This window comes from Fibroporia radiculosa, assembly GCF_000313525.1.
Source record: "Fibroporia radiculosa TFFH 294 genomic supercontigs, scaffold8592, whole genome shotgun sequence".
Classification (NCBI taxonomy): domain Eukaryota; kingdom Fungi; phylum Basidiomycota; class Agaricomycetes; order Polyporales; family Fibroporiaceae; genus Fibroporia; species Fibroporia radiculosa.
In genome coordinates this window covers 75,574-94,801 of record NW_012133457.1, presented here as the reverse complement: position 1 = coordinate 94,801, position 19,228 = coordinate 75,574, and the positions used below count along the sequence as shown (strand labels likewise).

The window sequence follows — 19,228 nt, the reverse complement described above, 5'->3', positions numbered from 1 at the left end:
TTGATATTTTTATTTGTGACTTCGTACAGAGTCAGCTCCTAATAGAAACATAACAGTCCTTGAACATTCGTACTTGTCTCCTGAATGTCTTTACGAAAACTCCACGGTAAACCCTTGGGTGAAGGGGAAGCCCAACGGGACAGTCACAACACTCGAACTCTCATCGTACGAGGCGGAGCCTACAGCCTGCCCATTGACTTTGACTATCTGCGGTGCCTGCACAGCGTTCAGAAGCACCACGCTTGACACGTTCACCCCAGTCGGGTATCCAAACGTGCCCGAAACGGTCAGCGTGCCATTCACATACGCCATCTGTACCTCCGTCGTCGCCGGCTGCACTAGCGACACGCCGTCGTCGACATACAACGCTCCCGTCGCGGTGTCGTCCAGGCCAGGCGCAACGACGAACTCAAAGTTCTGCTGCCGCAGCGCCGTCGTCGTCATCGTGCCATTTGCGCGCAATGGGAGGACCGCGCCGCCGCGGATGTACACGGGGATGGACGTAAGGTTCACGTCGGCGAGCTCAACGTACGCACCGGCACCGCGCACGGGTGCGAACGTCGCGAAGTCATAGAAGATGTCGTCGGGGAGGTAGATGTCAACGGACGTCGCGTTCTCCACAGTCACGGGTGACACAAGGATAGATGGCCCAAACAGGAACTGGAGGTCGATCGCGAAGGTGTTGGTATCCTGCGGGTATTTGTACCAGAGCGCGTTGAGGATCGGGGTACCATCGATGCTGGCTTGATGCAGCGCAGTGTAAATGTAATCCAGCAGACGGTACCTGTCGTCGTATGAGATGACGCAAAGCTGGAGCGGAGGACAACATAAGTACCTCATATTCAACGCATTCCTAGCTGCCTGTGCGACGGTCGGCCAGCGGTAAAATTCCTGGCTGATCGACGTATCGTCGTTGTGCTACACTTACATCGTCAGAGTCTTCCTCGCGGAGACTTGCTTCGACTCACATTCCGCATGAACGGATAGAACGCGCCCAACATGGCCCATCGTGCGCACAGCGTCTCCGTCGTGTCCTCCGCTACGTTCCATTGCCCGCCTCAGCACTCCACTGACACATCACAAACACGATACTCACCGTAGCCACAAATGTCTGCACCCACCACTGGAATATGGAACACGCCCGCCATGTTCAGGATACCTGCGATCGAGTTGCGATAGTGCGCCCAGTCGCTGAAGTTGTCCCCGAGCCACTTCTGCACGCGCGCCCCTGCACCTGCGAATGTCGAGCGCGTCACGACGAGAGTGCGCAGCCCGGGACGCCGCGCGAGCATCGCATTGTGAGTCGTGGTGGACATCATCGTGCCGAAGAGGTTGTCTGGTGTCCGGTTCGCCAGTCAGCGCGATACGCAGCAGAATTACTGGACCCAACATGGGACTCACGCGTATCGTACTCGATCAGTCCGTTCGCATGGACTGCGTTGGACTGCAGTTGGACGTATGCAACTCAGCCCACCGTCGACGTAAGTACAGTGAGAACGCACGTACATACGACGTCAGGTTCGACAGCGCGCCCGCAGCGTTATGAATTGCATACGGTGGGTTCAGCACGTTCTCGTTGCTGTCGAGCTGCCTCTTGTGCAGCGCAAGCGTAAAACTGTTCTCCGCCGAGCTCGAATTGACGAAAATCGGCGCATTCGGGTCCGGGGGGATTGTTGTGCGCGGGGGAGGCAGATCTTGGTCTGCAGCTTGCTGGAAGGGGTCATTACAAGGCACGTCGCAGAACTGGACGTTATGGGTAAGTGTGGTGCTAGCGTAGCCTGGAGGGATAAATGGCAAGACGCACGCTGGAGGGCTCGTTCATGTCGATCCACGCACCATCAATATCAAGTCCAGTCTCCGGGTTATAGAACATCTGGAACTCGTTGGTCCAAAATCTGCGTCCGACATCATCTTGTCAGACCATGTTTACGGCAGTACTCAAATTATCCGCTGAACTCACTCCTGCACTAGCGGATTGAACCAGTCTGGCTCGCGCTCCATCATCAGACCCCCATCAAGCACTCTGAATGACTGGGAAAAGATCACGCACCAGGGAAGACAGTCACACCTTTAATAGCTTTCATCAGCGCTGATGCATATGTTGCATGAGACCAAATGACGCACCAGGCCACACGAGACCAAGAAAGAAGCTACCACTCGCCGCCTTCAGCCAGACATCGTCCACTGTGCCGCGATCGTACGTCCCGTATCCCTGCCCGGGAGCATACGCCACCGCGGGGTCAGTCATCAAAACTGCATGATCGTTTATCAGCGGCCCGGTCAGACAGACCCGAATAACGGGGTGTATGCGCACCGTAGTGCTGATCGTGCGAATGAAGATACTCAATGATCTGTCGCATCCGCGTGAGGGGGAAGTAGTCCGGATCGAGCGTGAAGATGCGGCGGTTCCACATGTAATCTGTATATGCGGTCAGCTGAGGACTCGATACACAATGTGAAGAGAGTGGAGCACACCGATGTCGGTCCACATCGTCTCGAGCGGGATATCAGCCAGGGAGTAGTTCGTAATCACATCGGCAACCTCAACGAAATCTGCGAACGGTAGCACGAGCAATATAAACCTGTATACGTACAGGATGCACAAGCGGCACTCACTGTTGTACCCAAAGCGACACTGGTGCAGCCCAAACGCCCAGTATGGGACCTCCGCAGGCGTGCCCACAACCTCCGCATACTGTCTTATCACTTCCGTCGGGTCTGTCTCACTGCCAGCCAAGAAGTAGAAATCGAGCACGCCACCGATAACATCGTACTCGAGGTGTGTCCCCGTATCCGACGTATTGATCTTGATATCCATGCCATTCGAGCTGAGCAGGAACACGCCGTGCGTGCCCGTCGTACGGTGCTCGACATACACGGGGTGGTTCCCATAGAGGTTAGTGCCATTCGGGACGCCATACGCGTCGCGCGACCAGAGCGTGCGCGTGAGATTTTCTGTCGGGAGGCGGAAATTCTCTGTGCTCTCTCCGAGCCCGTAAATGTTTGCGTCTGTCGGCAGGGCGGTGGCAAGATGCAGGAACTGCGGTTCGTAGACGAGCGGATACGACACAGAACTGAAGAGAACCTCATTTGTAGACGTGCGGAGGATGGAGAAAGAAAAGGGGGAGGCGGTATAGTTGAAGGCGATCTGAGCGGCGGATGAGGTTGTGGACGCATTGGCAGTAGGCCGAGGGAAGACGGATTCAGGTACTTCGTAGCGGACGGCAGATGGATCTGTGATCTTAAGATGGATACGAGATGCTTGCGAGAGTTCAGCTGGTACGATGGCTCTATGAGGGCTGATAAGGCTCACCAGTTTCGTATGTCACCTGGAGGAGCAGGCGCTCAATATCTGGGCCATATACGTTGCATGCAGGCCCGGCTAGAACAAGGTCTGCTGTTAGAGTAGGACCCAAGGTTTGTACATTGGTTGCTGTGTATCCAGGGCATGAGTCCAATGTGCTTGCACTATAGGCAGCTCCGAGGAGAACGAGAGTTGCGAGAGCGCGAGTGAGGGAATGCATGTCACTCTGCGTCGAGAGTAGGACAAAGCTCGGACGGCAGACCGAAACACAAAATGAATATAAGAGAGCATACGGAATGGGTCAAGGAGTCATGGCAGTGGGTCGAGGGTCATTTGACTGAGCTGACTGGCCATGTGATGATGGGTGCTCGAGCGAAGGGAAAGATAGGCCGCGTGGATGCGAGAAAGAATGGTGGCGACATTGAATAAGGCGGAGGCATTCATGGACATGAGTTATTTTTTCAAACAAGGAGATGCCATAGTTGTTCTCAAGAGATGCCAGGTGCGCTAAATGCCAGTGTCGAAGACACCGATGCGAGCAGGTGTTGGTGTATGCTAAGGTGCATTTGATGACAATAAAAACGAAGAACGCAACAACATACGCCCAGCTTGGGCTAAGTCACCTCGGTGAGTTTCTTCGTATGTGAGCAGAGAGCTGCGACGAACCGACAAAACGACGATCGACTTCCATCACCCCTCCGCACGGAACTCCGGTCCGGTTATCCCCGGCAGAAGAATCGTAGTGTATTTCGGCGCGCAAACGAAGACGTAGTATGCGACTTTGCGTATGCACGGAGGACGTTGGTAGCAGCGTAGGCAACGTCTCTGACTATTGCGATTGGTGAAACGACGCGTTCCGGACGCGTCAAATGCATCCGCAGAATTCTCCACGTGATCGCGATTGAAACGACGATCACTTCCTGCAGCACTGGCCACAATGAAGTTCGGGAATCGGTGGTGTAGTTACAAGACTTAGTGCACTGAGGAGCCGATGTGCTCGGCAAAGAGGTCATATTCAAGTTCATTCTGCAATCAAGTAGAATAGAAACTCTTTAATGACGTGGTACATCGTCCAAGACTTGGAGCAAGACTGCAGAAACATCAACACGTAACGGGAGGCGATATGTGCAGTGGAATACTAGACGGAGAAAGCGCGCCACATCAGTACCAATATTGCGAAAATCGGTAGGTAGCGGGAAGGGGAACTGGGACGTGAGAAGGTACTAGCAAATATTGGCACTTACTAGGTAATAGTGCAACCTTCTACCAAAAGGAAATACGTTAGGACGTCCGTAGAATCAGACAGCAAGTCTACTCACACATGGATCTCTGAAGTGAGCTCCTTAGGCACGCTCGACGTCGATGTTGACGTTCCCAATCGCGCCCGAGTCAGGGTTCCAGGGACCGATGGTGACCATGTAGCTAGAATTCACATTCCGCTTCTCAAAGTCGTTCCGCTTGCTTCCCCACGGACAGTTCCAGTAGAGTGTGCAAATCCTAGTAGTACCGTCGTAAAGGTCGATCGTGCCTTCCGTCCCGGACGCAGCGTTCGCACGACCGCAGGCAGCAACAGTGGCCGTAAAGTTGGGAGCAATTACGATGCTATTGACCTTTCCTGCAGAAATTTCGCGATCTTTGTTGCCGTCCTCATAGAATTTACCCCTTCCAGATTGCACAGTCAGAACATGACCTTGGATGCAGACAGGAAGACAATGTCTCACCAGCTGACGTTAGCGTTTTGAACTTTGATGCTAGCGTTACCCAGTAAATTCTTGATTAGCATGCTAACCCACTGCGCGTAAGCGCGAGGCGCGTTGCTCTTCGTGTCCCCTAAAACGATGGATGTGGAATCACCGGGCGCATCGTTGGAGACAATGTTGATATTTACGACGAGGGACATGGTGAGTGATGATGAGGGTGCGTGAAAGACGAGGCTCTGCTGGTGTAGACGGGAAAGTTGCTTGTTGAACTAGAGTTCGGGGACTAACCTTGCGCTTTTATAATTCAGAGCTGCCGGCAAACCCTGAGTTCAAAGTCTTGGAAGGGTCTATTCCATGGTCATTTGACGAACCTTTGGAGCCTAGTTCGGAACGAAAAATCGAAGCAATGAATCTCCATCTGAAAGTACGCCTTTGGCGAGCTCGGGTATCTCAGGCAGTGAGCTCGCTCATTGGTCCGGTAAACATATTTGAATGGGTTTGAAATTGGACCCTTTGCTCAAACCACCTTTTTGGTGACGTTCTCCTCTCTGATGTCGTTTACTTTTCGAAGGCTGGAGGACACATTCCAAGCATGTGAGAACCGCTATCCCGTCAGCATATTCGAGTTTGTGGAATGAACGAAATACGCCGATCACCGAAATGGCAGGTCGGATGCGACTCGGACAGCATTCAGCTCTATGGAGTGAGCCGTGAGCTCAACATCAAGGACGCCCAAATGATGGATTGCTTGCAAAAGAAATCACTTGATGGCTTTAGGCGACTCACCATGACGCTTGTGTGGGTACGCGGGTATCCGATCTGAGAATAGCCTCTGCTATTTTAGTCAACCACTGAAATGAACATAAAACAGTGTTTAGTTCTAAGTTTGCGAGTCAAAGAGCAAGTTCGGCTATCGTTGGATGCATAATCAGAAGCGGCACTTTCCAGTCAACCAGAACATGAGCTAATTACAAGGTATGACATACCATGTCTTCAATATATTGATAAATGCGGCCTGGTGCCAGTAAATGCAGCGTGTTGCTCTCCATAGCGTGACTCAACTGTAGCGACTCCAACGCTGGCTCGAAAATTGTCACAGACGAATGGCTGGAATGGATAGCACAAAACATATGAATTGGAATGCTTGGACTCCGTAGATGCTCCTTGGATCAATCATCTTCGATTCTCTGCCCACGGGACGATATCCTGCGCAGCGCAGCCGAAATACAAGAGTGAGGCAACAGCACATGCGAGCGGATTTGAGTGCTGTAACAGCACGCATGCTCGCAGTCTAGTTATCACGGAACTTCATTGAACGGGTGTCGAATCAATACAACATTAGTGACATGTAATTGAACTCTTGGAGCACACCTGATGATAATAGCACAACATTGCTGGCATGTAATCGAACTCTTGGAGTGCACCTGACAATATCACCCTAGATGACAAGCTCAATCACAACGTTTTGTGACGACTCATGACATCCAACGCGATTTCTCAGCCGAGTTCGGTCGCGGGTGCTTTGAACACCGTCTCAGTGAATTTGTGGATACCAAAGAAGCCACCGTACGCGCTGTAAATGTCGCACTCGGGTGTGCACGTGTTTATTACGTAATCAAACAGGTGTCCTCGATCATTCAAATGCACCGAGCCGTGCACCATTGTTTTAGCCACACACTCGGAATGCCAATACTCATCGTGTTAGGCGTCGATACCAGCTGCATGTTTGTCACAAGCAGCCATCATTCGGGTGGTATAAACTGTCATAACAAGCTGCTGTAAGCATATTGTATATCAGCGCAAACTATTGTTCACGACTCTCCCGGGCCTCGTCTTGATCGTGCATGACGGCATCCATGGACATAGAATCCGATGCATAACAGAAGTCGAATTGGACCTCTTGTCAACGGGAGCTCCCTGACTGGGCATAACATGGCTCCAATTATGAGCCACATTGGAAGGGAAAACGCCATGTGAAAGATTCAGTTTCAAACCCATTCAAAACTGCTCGCTCGACCAGTGACTATTGAACGAGCTCACCAAATGCGTGCTTTCGGATGCCATGTCACAGAATCTCGATTTGATGACAACCACCTTAGCATCTCAATGTTGTATGGTAATGTGGAGATATTCAGACTGCACGCGTATCATAGCGTGTCGTCACAGCACTCAAGTCCGCTCGCATATACTACCATCGCTCCACTCCTGTAGTTCGGCTGCACGCACAGGATACCGGCCGTTCATGAGTCCCGCGACACCGCGCAGAATTCAATGAAGGTTATGCATTGAATATTCAGTCCACAGGCTTGAATGCGCACACTGTATCGAACCTGTCATTTTAGTATATTACCATAGGTCCGTTCCAATTCATTGTCGTCTCATTGAATATTCTTATATTGAGCTCCAGATGCCCTTGAATTGTCACGGATCCCACATTTTACATCTGAAGGGGTGCGTTTGGGGAGCTCGGGTACCGAGGACGGTATGATCGCTCATCCAAAATGGGTTTTAAATTGGATCCTTTGCGACAAGCATCCTTTTGGTGACGTTCTTCCTCCTGATGGCCTAAACACGGCGTCCCGTCGTGTCCAAAGTGTGGAACGCATCGGCCAGTCATTCGGCTCCTCATCGAACTGGGGAGTGCACTCCCGTCGCTTGTGCAAACGTGAGTCAATTGTTCTTGACCCTGTGGTTTCTCACATGCTGAGACTAGGTTGGTCATCGAGTTTGAATCTTTCTTTAGTTCACATGGTAAGTGGACATGGCGCACCCGGGTATAAAAGACTGACTCCATGGACTTGCAGTAGACCAGCGCAGCTATCATCCGACTTTCTTCAACAGCTAATTCCTCAAGACTGACACTCAACGACCGACTTACAACATGGCCGCCGAATACACCCCGTACTTTGACGGAATGAACAAAGGACAAGGGTGCGTGCTTTTCGTCTAAGATCGTGTTGTTCTCGAGTTACATTTGCGTCCAACGCAGGTTCAACACGTTCACTCAAGAACTATGTTTGAACAACGCGGTCACCGTCACATCGGGTCCGACGCCTCCCCCGACACCTTTCAAAAGGAGCTACGAATCGGTTGAAATTAACAGTTACGAGTGCGTCCGCCGTTTATTCAGTAATATCGCGGCCTAATCCCTCACTGCATGAAAGGGAACTTACTAAGTCTTTACACATCACTGCTGGTGCTGCAATCACCGGATGGGGTCAGTCCGGTAAAGTTGACGTTGAATATCTGAACCGCGAAAGTGTATGTGCAATCTACAGATTATTATTGGTGTTTTCACACTTATTTGAATCCAAGTTCGAAAAAAGCGACATTACTTTTGAGGTCAAGGTGGACGTCGAGCATCAGGGAAGGACTACAAATGATTATTCCTTCAATTGGACCGACCCGCCGAACCCGAATTCCACTTACGGTGATCGTTTCATTTCCGGTGATTTTGGATAACATTATGCATGTCCTTCAATCCTTCGATTAATCGTCGGTTAAACAGGCTTCGTTGAAGGGGGTCATTTTTACGCTCTCGTGTCTATCACGTCTTTCAATCAATCACAAAGTCAGACGGTCAAAGAAGCGTAAGTAGATCCTGCACAAGTGTCGCTCGTCCACGAACATTCATCCGGTCTGTTCAGTGCTCAAGTCACCATGACCATGTATGGTGTCAATGGCGAGATCTCACAGGAGGTCGAGCGCGCCATCGAGACGCTCAAGCAGAATTCGACCATTCGCATCTCCATCAATGAGACATCGGGTGGCAAGCGGAGAGATACACCTGGTGATGAAGACCTGAAGTCCATAAAGCAACTCGCCGATGAGTTCTACAAGAATGCTGAGCAGCATCATTACGTGCGCTGGTGCGTGTACAGTCTAACGCCTGTAATGGTGCTAGCAGTACAGGATGCGTACTGATCATGAATAGGGCCATCCTGGAGAAATATGTCAATATCCCGGACTTCAAGAATGCTTTCCAGCCTTTTGACTATTTCGTTGCGATTCAGAAGGTGAGGGATCCAATCTCACACTGGTAACTGTCGCACTGACTGAGATGTGATTACAGAGTTTCTTCTTCCTCGATGACTTCTCCAAGTACATGTATTTCAAATCTATGATCCAGGACGGTGAGTGAAGATACTTATGGCTTGATGATGGACTTGTAACCAATCACTAATCGTGATTACTGCAGTTCCGGACAACAAGTTCATCGACGGTCATCTCCAGAAAGCTGGTTTCGAGAAGATCAGGACAGACCAAATTGATCTCATCCGCCGGAAGGCATGTACCACTTACTTCTCCCCTCGTACGGTTTCCTAAACGTATGAACTAGATCCTCGCTATTCGCGATGACCCCGAGGATGCTGATTACACGCCGCCTGAATTTGTTGCAGGGAGTTTCCGTATAGATGTCTTGGTAGGTTCTCAGATAGACGAAAAGCAGAGCTGGCTAAAACAGACATTTCTGCAGAGGGCAATCAAGACGTTGTCGTATGTCGCACAGCGGATGTCCACAAGCGACGGCAATTACTCTGACAGTGCGTCCCCCCGATCCTCCAAAAGACTTCTCGTATATCGCTGACTCCTTTTGTCCAGGTATCCGCTCGACCCTGCAGACAGGCGCCACGAAGCTTTTCGACGTTAAGGTCTATGACTTCGACACCGTGGACGGGAGCACCGTCGTCTCGTTTGCGTCTAGCACGTCCGGTAACGGGTTCACCGCGATGATCGGCATGCGTGCGACCGGGATCCCTGAGATGAAAGAAGACAGCCACTTCTACGTCTTTGAGAGTAGAGAAAATCAAGTTTCGCAAGAGCCCGTCCGCGTGGCAGTATCCGGATTGTCGAGCAGGAACTATCTCCGGCTCTCGCAAGAAAGTGTTCCAAGAAGGTATGAGCTTGCATCGCGACTGCTCGACCGGAAGACATGGCTGATTTCGATTCGTTCTGTGCGTTGACAGCCCGATGTTCCACCGCGAAATCGCTGCCGCTCAGCCGAAAGATGGTGCATTGTTCTCCTTCTACGTTGCTGGAGCCTAGGCGCGGAGAGGGCAAGGGAGCCGCTGATAGAATGTATTCATATGAAGTCGCGTCTGATCTATCATCGATCTTGATGCAAAGTGTGTAATGTACGATCGTGAATGATACAACGTTGTCCGGATCTGCGCTATGAACTAGCTTGGAGGGCCCGATCTGCTTGATACATGCTGCCAGAGAGATTAATTTGATTTTTGCAGCATACATAGATAAACCTTCTGTCTATCTTTTGGATCCCAGTGGTGACATACACATCAAACGTGCTACTTGAATTATTTGGGAGCAAACAGCGTAGTAACGCTCCCAGAAAATCGAATCTTTCACTTGTAGGCGCCCTTTCACTTGTGAGTCGTCGATAGTATGCGTCCTGGAGACTCATTCCGTGTTCTTTTTTGCCAATTACAAGGGTACATAGAAACTATGCCGGGTAATGGTACTGCTTTCGTGATTTGCTGCCAGTATGATTCGGTGCTGGGATACGGCGAGTGGAGGATTCTCCTATGCCTACTTTCGTGATTTTGGTATGTCGTGGATTTCATGCAGCAGACCGTGCGTACGAAGATCATTGTCATAGCCCATATAAGTATGTCCGAAAACTGACTTCAAGCGACGCGTCTGATTCTCCTCGACGCGTCCAATAAATGTCACCACGTGATCGCGATTGACGCAGGCGCGCTGCGACAGTGCCAGCTAGCGCACACTGCCCACTCAACCACCCAGCGACTTGGTCCTTGAGCTTTTCGTGAGATCTGCCAAGATCCACGAGCATCTAATTTCTCTGGGGAGTACTCGTTCTGAAGTATGTTGAATCGACCGGCAGTTTCTCAGCATGACTCGCTTATTCCAGGCTTGCTCCCAGTCGCAGCGTGTTGGATCACCATGAGTCACTGGCCGGTCTAGTCATGACTCATAACACTGCACGCCTTCTTGCCGCACCTTTCTTCAGACACCATCATCCGTGAGACGACCGACTGCGAACAGACGAAGATGGCGTCCGAAGAAAGTCCACTCCTGCAGGAATCCTTGCTGGAACACGACAAGGTGTACGACCGTTTCACCGCCAGGCAGAAGCGGACGATAGTCTTCGTCGTCTCCTGGGCTGCTCTCATACCCTGTACGTTCGCGCCTAGTGTGCGGCTCGTGCTGCTGGCTCAGCTCCCGCGTCCTCTCGTTTCTCCCAGTGTTCGTGTCCGGCTCGTTCGTACCGTCCATACCCCAGGTCGCGCGAGAGTTCGACTCGACAGGCTCGGTGGTAAAGTGCGCACATCTCCCTTGATCTGATCCCGTCATATCCATGAATTCATGAACCTCTTGGACCAGTCTCGCTGTGAGCTTGTCGTTATTCTCCTCGTCCGTCAGCAGCCTGTTCTGGGCGACATACTCTGGCTTCTGTGAGCGTGAATCTTGCCTCTGACGGCCATGTACTATGCCTGACCATGATTGTCTCAGACGGCCGAAGGCCGATCTACCTCGCCTCCCTGCCGTGCCTGTGCATCGGGTCGCTGGGAGTTGCATCTTCCCACTCCGTGCCAAGTCTCATGGCCTGGCGAGTCTTCCAGGCATTCGGAACGTCGAGTGGCATATCTGTCGGCGCCGGCGTGATTGGCGACATCTACAGAATAGAAGAGCGAGGGGCTGCTATCGGAAAGTTTTTCGCGGTAAGGCATCTGTGTGCATGTGCACAGGCTGTGCGCGCTGCTGACGGGTGGACTGGCTGCAGGCAAGTCTCCTGGGCGCCGCGCTGGCTCCTCTGGCGGGCGGACTGGCCACGCATTATGCATCGTGGCGGGATATGCAATACGTGTTGTTCGTCGCGGGACTTATGGCGCTGGTCCATGTCGTCGTATTTCTGCCCGAGACGAGCCACCCAGGCGCGAGAGGTGTGGACAAGCTGTTGGACGATGATGAAGTTGCGCGCCCAAAGTGGGTGTGGCTGAACCCGTTCAGATGTCTTGCACTCTTCCGTGGCCCGAGCATTCTGGTTGTGGTGAGCAGGCACTTTGGAGGTGAGATCGACACGTTGAGCGTAGACTCACCGTACGACAGACTCTCATCGCCACTTGCGGCCTGTTGACCGATTATGGTGAGCGTCAGCACCAACTTTTGCTGCGGGTCCTGACGGTGTGGCATCAGTTCTGCTCATTCCGCTGTCGTACACAATCGTAAGTGTCCCTAGGCAGCAACTCCGCTGCCGGATATTGACCATTCCGCAGGGCGTCCGTTACCACATCTCCAACGAGGCACTGATCGGTGCTTTTTTCATGGCTGCGGGGGTTGGAAACATCCGTCAGTCATCGATTCCTTCAGCGTTGGTGTCCACGGCACTGACGCCTCCCTAGTTGGCGCGCCGCTCGCCGGGCGGATATCGGACGCGGTTGTGGTGAAATGGCGCAAACGGCGCGCAGGCGCATGGGTGCCAGAGGACCGGCTGCGTGCTACGCTTCTTCCCGGAGGGACGCTTGTGCCGCTGTCGGTGCTGTTCGCCGGACTGACAACGCAGTTCGTGCCTGGACGGCTCGGGATTGTGCTCAATTTGCTGTGCTTGTTCATGAACGGCCTCGGGGTGCGTTTGCCTCCGCCCTCCGCTCTGTCCTGTGAATTGTGACGGGTGCATTTAACTTATGCTAGGTCGATTTGACGCTCAGCCCTATCAACACGTATTTGGTCGACATCATGCAGAGCAGGAGCGCCGAGGTTATCGCGGCGCACAAGTACGTAATTGCTTGCCGATGTAAAGGGACATTGGCACTGAATGTACGCTGTAGGGGAGTCCGACATCTCATCGTCGCGGTGGCTACGACAGGAATCTTGCCACTGATCAATACGATTGGGGTGGCGCGCACGAATGCGATCGCGGCTGTGATTGCGTGGGTTGGATGCGGGTATGCGTTTGGTGATCTTGGGACTCGTTGAGTGGCTGACTTTGATGGTAGACTTCTCTGGGTGACTGTCACGTATGGTGCGAGGATGAGAGCTTGGGTTGACATAGGGTATACGGCAAACAGAGACATTTGACGCTGAAGGTGTCCTGCCTTGCATCACTTCGATCTGCAGCGCAGATTGTATTGCGTCAAACACTCATGCATGTGAGACTTTTTCGTTGCTTCTATTGCTTCCTTGTTACAAATTGTCGACGTGAGGCTGGGATCTCCACCGGACGCGGAGACAGTGCGCTGTAAAGGATTCTCCCCTCACGTCTGACACCTCCAATGCATTGTATTGTACCATGCCTCGTTTGCAGAAGCAGCAGGGGCATTATAAGTATATGCGACTGCAGTAAGACATCGAGTACCCACAGTCGTATCTCGCACCGACACTGCACAGACGATGACTGCCCTGAATATTGCTGCGTTCATAATCGTCGTTTTCTTTTGTTGCCTCGTGTATGCTCGCCGCGCTCGCCGCGGCCCTCGCTTGCCCCTTCCGCCAGGCCCCCGTCCTCTTCCACTGATTGGAAACATCCACCAATTCCCCTTCGAGTACCACCAGAAGGTGTTTGCAGAGTGGGGAAGGACATATGGTAACCCAACCTGTAAGCCTGCCCATGGCTCGCTCACACGTTCTGTGCCAGGCCCGGTCATATACGCCAAGATCCTGCACATGGACGTAGTCATCCTCAATTCGGTACAGGCAGCCGAAGACCTGATGGAGAAGCGGGGCACGATGTACTCGGACAGGCCGCATTTCAGCCTGATCACTGACCTGTGCGTGTGTCGTCTGTGCGGGTGCATGACCGTGGCCCGGTGCTGATTCTAATTCTTGCCTCGCGCACCATGCAGCATTGGATGGGCCCCGAACATGGCGCTCATGCCGTATACGCACCAATGGCGCCGCCATCGCAGGTGGTACCAAGCTGCGATCGGGACGCAGCAGTCCCTCTCGGGCTACGGCCTGTTCCAAGAAAGAGAGTCCCTCAAGCTGCTTCTCAACTTGTTTGAAACACCGAGATCGTTTATAGCGCATCTCAAAACGTCTGTGGTTGGCGTTGGCGTGCACAGCGTGTGGCTAACTGCATCTGGTCGCCCAGGTTTCCCGGTGCTATCATGGAGGAGATCACGTATGGGCACCCCGCTGGGTGCGATGGGTTCGTCACGCTTGCGGACAAGGCGATGAACGAGCTGGTCGAGCTCGGTGGTCTGGCGGCGACCCTCATCGACTTCATGCCGATATGTACGCGCACTCTCGCTACGACGCTGCACACGCGTTCCTCACATACTGTTCGCTTTCTCAAGTGCAGCATCTTCCTGCATGGGCGCCCGGCGCAGGATTCAAGCGGCGCGCGATCAAGACGCGCGTGTCGATGCTCGACATGATGCATACTCCATATGAGGCAGTCAAGAAAGAGATGGTGAGGCCAGATGCCAAGCAGTCCGACCGGCCAGCATTCATCCAGACTTTGTAGCTGACCGGATCTGCGAAACCGTCGTTTCTGCGCGCCGTCCTCGAGGAGCACTCTCAGGGCCGCGATCCGACACCAGAAGAGGAGGCTGAAATGGAGTGTGCGTCCAGTCTGATGTACTCGGGTGAGGATATATCTGCCAGTGCGCTATCTCTGGAGGCCTGACTATGTTCGTTACACTTCTCAAGCTGGCTCCGAGACGGTAGGCGATGCCCTCTCGAATGTGAAGAACGTCTGATGCTATGGCCTGCCCGCAGTCCATGACCGTTCTCCAGACATTCATGCTGGCTATGGTCATCTATCCGCAGGTATTCCAGAAGGCGCAGGCAGAGATTGACCGTGTAATTGGCCACGCTCGTCTTCCTGAATTTTCAGACCGAGCGTCGCTGCCATATCTCGAATGCGTATTGAAAGAAGTTTACCGGTGCGGGGCTACGTTCAAGCGATTTTCCTTTAAACTGACCACACGCTACCTAGGTGGAACCCCGTAGTACCTCTCGGTGAGAGCTCCAAGAGTTTTCGCTGGCGGTGTGAACGTTGACACCTGTGATGGCCCTAGGTGTCCCCCATCGAGTGGTGGAGGACGACGAATATAACGGCCTGCATATTCCCAAAGGATCGATGGTCGTCTCGAACATTTGGTGAGCCTGGTGTGTGTCCTTTACTACCCAGTGCCAGCGTGCTTACCTCCCGGACAGGGGGATGACCAGAGACCCCGAGATGTATCCAGATCCCGAGCGGTTTTGGCCAGAGCGATTCGAAGGGATGGGCGAGACGGAGTCCATGCTGAAGGACCCGCGCAGGGTGGTTTTCGGATTCGGTCGACGGTGCGGCTCGGTTCGAGACTCGGGCGGCACACGCTGAATGGCTTGGGACAGGATCTGCCCTGGACGCCTGCTCGGGGATGCTAGCATCTGGCTGGCCGTAGCTCGGATGGTCGCGACACTCGATGTACGCAGGGCCCGCGATGCGGACGGAACGGAAATCACCCCTCTGCCTGCATTCACGTCCGGTGCTGCTAGGTGTGCATCCCGCTCGTATGTACTGTGTGCTGTGACTGATGCCTGGTCACCCAGCCACGTCGTGGACTTTGTTTGCGATGTTCGCCCACGATCCCAGAGAGCTGTCGCGCTGGTTGAAGCGATGGCGGCCACTGTAGCGTGAAATCGCGGTCTACGACGGGGTCTGCTTGGAGATGGTGTAGAGAAAGATGTTGAATACAGCGTGTTCCACTAAACCCGTCCGCAGGTGCAGTGATTTCTCGACATGACTGTGAGATGTAGTAGGTTAGACGCTGTCCTTGCCACAAAGGATCCGATGAATGCGGCCTTCTGCGTGAGGATCACACCGAAAATTCAAACCGGACCAATGAGCGAGCCCACCGTGAGTCCTTCTATCTAGCGCGATGGCAGAGTTGTGGCACCATTCAGATAGGCCCTACGAGAGGGTCCGAGCACTCTCGGTATATAATGCCCTGCCACTGTACGACTGGCTATACCCAACACCGCGATGGCATCCATCCCCGCCCTCGCTGGCGCAGCCATTTTGGCCCTCGCCTCCTACTTTGCCTACTGCGCTCGATGGGCTGGCCGCAGAGCACGTCTCCCCCCCGGGCCCACTCCCGTCCCTGTCTTGGGAAATGCACACCAACTACTTGAATATCATCAGCACACTTTTGCCGCATGGGGCAGGCAGTTTGGTGCGTGTTCAGCGCTGATCTTGGGACGCCTACTTGAGCGGACGCCCCGAGTCCAGGTCCCATCGTCTACGCGAGATTTTTCAACGTCGACGCGATCATCCTCAACTCGCTGGAGGTCGCAGAAGACTTACTGGACAAGAGGGGTGCCATCTATTCAGACAGACCGAACATGGTCATGCTTGACGACGTGTGCGCCCTAGTACTAGTGTGATCTTCGCGCTGATACCGACCCGCTGTGCAGAATCGGCTTCAAGCCGAACCTGGTCCTCCTCCCGCACAACGACCAGTGGCGGCGGCAGCGTCGCTGGGTCCACAATTCGGTCGGCACAACGCAGGCGCTCGAGAGCCATCGTCCTATCCAGCAAGTCGAGTCGCTGAGGCTGCTGACCGACCTGATTCGGGCACCCGGGGACTTCATCTCACACGTCAAGAGGTCGGTAAGACGGCCGAACGCTCGTGGGACGATGCTCATCCCAAAGACGTTCGCAGGTATCCGAGCGCACTGATGATGCAGATCGCCTATGGGTATCCGGTCCAATCCGCAGACGACGAGCTCGTGGTGCTTGCGGACAGAGCGCTGGACGAGACGTTCACGCTGGGCAACTTCGCCTCCACAGCGGTGGACCTGGTCCCCATCCGTACGCAGATCGCCCCATACCCGCAGCCTCGTCCACGCTCACACCCCCTCCCTACTAGTGCGCCACATGCCGGAATGGATGCCCGGCGCAGGCTTCAAACGACGCGCGCTGAAGACCCGGAAACTGGTGCAAGCCATGATGAGCACCCCCTATGAGATCGTGAGGCGCGAAATGGTGGCTATGGCGTCCCATGTTAATGCTCGGAAGTCTCATGTGCCGCCTTTGCAGGCATTGGGCGTCGCCAAGCCCTCGTTCCTCAGATCCCTGCTCGAGGACAAGGAAAAAACCGGACAGCTGACCCCGGAGGAGGAAAACGAACTGAAATGCGTATCAAATATCTTTTACATCGGTACATATAGCCAATCTCCTTGTTTCTCGTTGACGCACTCAGCTCTTTTTAGCCGGTTCGGAGACCGTACGTCTTGTCTGGTGTCTCGTCCGGTGAGATTTCATCACGGCGTGGATACCACAGGTTGCGACCGCCCTCGTGTCGTTCGTCCTGGCCATGGTGCTCCATCCTGCGGTCTTGCAAAAGGCACGAGCTGAAATGGACGGCGTGGTGGGATGCGCGCGTCTTCCTGATTTGGAGGACCGAGATGCACTGCCATACCTTGAGTGCGTGCTGAAAGAAACATACCGGTACGGTCCTGCGCAGAGTAGAATAGCCGCCCCAGCTCTAATCGTGGGCCTCCTCCAGGTGGAATCCGTCCTCCCCACTTGGTCAGTACTCTCTTGCGAACGTCAGAACCGCGTTCACTCCCGCACATATGCGGCAATCTCAGGCGTTGCGCATCGTGTCAAGGAGGACGACGAGTATGACGGCTATAGCATCCCGGGAGGGTCGATGGTCATCGCCAATATTTGGTTTGCATCTCCACAGGCTGAGTCGCCTAGAAGAGACTCACAGCTCCAGTACGCAGGGGTATGATGAGAGATCCTAACATATACCCCGAACCAGAGCGCTTCAAACCAGAGCGTTTCGAGAAGAGGGATGCGACAGATGCAAGGACGATGGACCCGCGCAGGGCAGTATTTGGATTTGGTCGACGGTATGCTTCGCTGTGAATCTGCTTATCTCATTGTCGACGACTACTGGATCGTGCAGAGCATGCCCTGGACTCGATCTCGGGGATATCAGCCTCTGGCTTGCTATCGCGAGGATCGTGGCAACCCTCGACATCCGCAAGGCCCGTGATTCAGCTGGGGCAGAAATCACGCCCGCACCTGCTTTCAGTCCTGGTATGGCCAGGTACGGTCCCGAATGTATGCCTCGGTCCAGTGCCGCTTACGCTGAGATGCAGTCGACCTATGCCGTTTCTTTGCGATATACGCCCTCGTTCTAAGCAGGCAACCCAGCTAGTCGAGGAATTGCTTGAGAGTGTAGCAGCTTGATCTCAAGATGTATGATAGCGATGATCGCAGAGAGGGAGAAAATAGTAGTCTTTGTTTGACGATATGTACGTTACAATTCTGGTCGAATTAGGATTGCGGGCGGCTAGAATGACTGGAGAGCTGTTCTCGCCAATCCCCGCGCGAGGAAGAAGTCAACAGGTCTGCCATGCAGCTTGCCAGAGCATACCACGGAGAACTCAAAACTTGTTAATCCCGCGCCCTCGAAAACAGATCGCATCTCTCCCTCGTCGAACCCGCGTTGATGGGCGACGATATGTGGGTGGTCGGCAAAAATATCCTCCTTCAGGCTGCCTTTTTGTACATCCGACACCAATAAAGAGCCCCCGGGCTTTAGGAAAAAGGCCAGTACTCGAGTGACCTCTTTAACAGACGGAAAATGATGGTAAGACAATGTGCACTAAATTGGAGGCGGCATTGTCAAATACCACTAAATAGCCATGCATCGGGGGAAATGGCTGACCACGATCACATCAAATTTCTGCCCATCGAGTTCGTCATCGCTGCCCTTCAGCTCGATGCAGAGGGCCTTCATCTCCTCTGGAGCGAGGCCCTGGTTTGAGGCCTTCAAGTTGAATTGCTCCACCATGCCGCTGCTGATGTCGACTCCGACAACGGACTTGACGTACGGGCACAGTTCCCGCGATGTCAAGCCTATCCACTTTTTTTGAGCAGCCCACCGGGTGATAGATAGCCATTTACATACCGGTACCACAAGCATATTCCATCATGGCTGTGGTATCCTCAATGAACAGATCGGGATATCTGGTCCGCATCGCAGCTGCGAGGCTTCGGGCAAGAGCTTGTGCGTGAGGGCGTTCGTCGAACTCGTGAGCGGTCTTGTCAAAATGCTCCTTGTTTGCAGCCGAGAACGCATGGGCATGCTCATGCTCATGCTCATGGAAATGCGACATGTTCGTTCAGTGCCAAGTGTCACTGATCGACCCCCGATCGGATGTGGCGCGCAAGAATGGATATCGAATTAGGAAAGTGTTGAAGAATGCAGCCCGGTGGTCGTCTGTCACCTAGTAAATT

General features: G+C 53.4%; 6 protein-coding genes across 6 annotated transcripts; 3 read left to right on the top strand and 3 right to left on the bottom strand.

Annotated features, from left to right (window-relative positions):
* Window positions 1-90: 90 nt before the first annotated feature.
* FIBRA_06719 (uncharacterized protein) lies at window positions 91-3,524 on the bottom strand (the record flags this gene model as incomplete). Its single annotated transcript, XM_012328431.1, has 14 exons — window positions 91-784; window positions 836-918; window positions 969-1,039; window positions 1,097-1,336; window positions 1,402-1,444; window positions 1,507-1,778; window positions 1,837-1,895; window positions 1,961-1,985; window positions 2,051-2,068; window positions 2,125-2,253; window positions 2,315-2,419; window positions 2,476-2,553; window positions 2,617-3,261; window positions 3,314-3,524. 14 exons carry the CDS (start codon window positions 3,522-3,524, stop codon window positions 91-93), a joined length of 2,673 nt encoding a protein of 890 aa, XP_012183821.1.
* Window positions 3,525-4,647: 1,123 nt separating this feature from the next.
* On the bottom strand, window positions 4,648-5,204 carry FIBRA_06718 (uncharacterized protein; the record flags this gene model as incomplete). Its single annotated transcript, XM_012328430.1, has 2 exons — window positions 4,648-4,966; window positions 5,026-5,204. 2 exons carry the CDS (start codon window positions 5,202-5,204, stop codon window positions 4,648-4,650), a joined length of 498 nt encoding a protein of 165 aa, XP_012183820.1.
* Window positions 5,205-7,885: 2,681 nt separating this feature from the next.
* FIBRA_06717 (uncharacterized protein) lies at window positions 7,886-10,050 on the top strand (the record flags this gene model as incomplete). The annotated part of the gene is made up of 13 exons (XM_012328429.1): window positions 7,886-7,935; window positions 7,994-8,113; window positions 8,169-8,265; window positions 8,320-8,452; window positions 8,513-8,594; window positions 8,652-8,873; window positions 8,939-9,020; window positions 9,077-9,137; window positions 9,203-9,316; window positions 9,405-9,427; window positions 9,482-9,548; window positions 9,607-9,901; window positions 9,972-10,050. The coding sequence occupies 13 exons, from the start codon at window positions 7,886-7,888 to the stop codon at window positions 10,048-10,050; spliced, it is 1,425 nt and encodes a 474-aa protein (XP_012183819.1).
* Window positions 10,051-11,034: 984 nt separating this feature from the next.
* FIBRA_06716 (uncharacterized protein) lies at window positions 11,035-15,610 on the top strand (the record flags this gene model as incomplete). Its single annotated transcript, XM_012328428.1, has 25 exons — window positions 11,035-11,161; window positions 11,229-11,304; window positions 11,368-11,438; window positions 11,497-11,705; window positions 11,768-12,034; window positions 12,094-12,130; window positions 12,181-12,209; window positions 12,261-12,333; window positions 12,387-12,610; window positions 12,676-12,758; window positions 12,813-12,929; window positions 12,981-13,006; window positions 13,478-13,567; window positions 13,619-13,751; window positions 13,827-14,018; window positions 14,075-14,217; window positions 14,280-14,395; window positions 14,450-14,570; window positions 14,635-14,648; window positions 14,704-14,870; window positions 14,924-14,946; window positions 15,006-15,087; window positions 15,145-15,273; window positions 15,325-15,468; window positions 15,523-15,610. The coding sequence occupies 25 exons, from the start codon at window positions 11,035-11,037 to the stop codon at window positions 15,608-15,610; spliced, it is 2,781 nt and encodes a 926-aa protein (XP_012183818.1).
* A 345-nt stretch (window positions 15,611-15,955) lies between these two features.
* FIBRA_06715 (uncharacterized protein) lies at window positions 15,956-18,175 on the top strand (the record flags this gene model as incomplete). The annotated part of the gene is made up of 11 exons (XM_012328427.1): window positions 15,956-16,145; window positions 16,202-16,332; window positions 16,387-16,783; window positions 16,842-17,132; window positions 17,185-17,198; window positions 17,256-17,422; window positions 17,481-17,503; window positions 17,566-17,647; window positions 17,704-17,832; window positions 17,889-18,032; window positions 18,085-18,175. The coding sequence occupies 11 exons, from the start codon at window positions 15,956-15,958 to the stop codon at window positions 18,173-18,175; spliced, it is 1,659 nt and encodes a 552-aa protein (XP_012183817.1).
* A 103-nt stretch (window positions 18,176-18,278) lies between these two features.
* Window positions 18,279-19,107, bottom strand: FIBRA_06714 (uncharacterized protein; the record flags this gene model as incomplete). Its single annotated transcript, XM_012328426.1, has 3 exons — window positions 18,279-18,593; window positions 18,657-18,847; window positions 18,900-19,107. 3 exons carry the CDS (start codon window positions 19,105-19,107, stop codon window positions 18,279-18,281), a joined length of 714 nt encoding a protein of 237 aa, XP_012183816.1.
* Window positions 19,108-19,228: the final 121 nt, after the last annotated feature.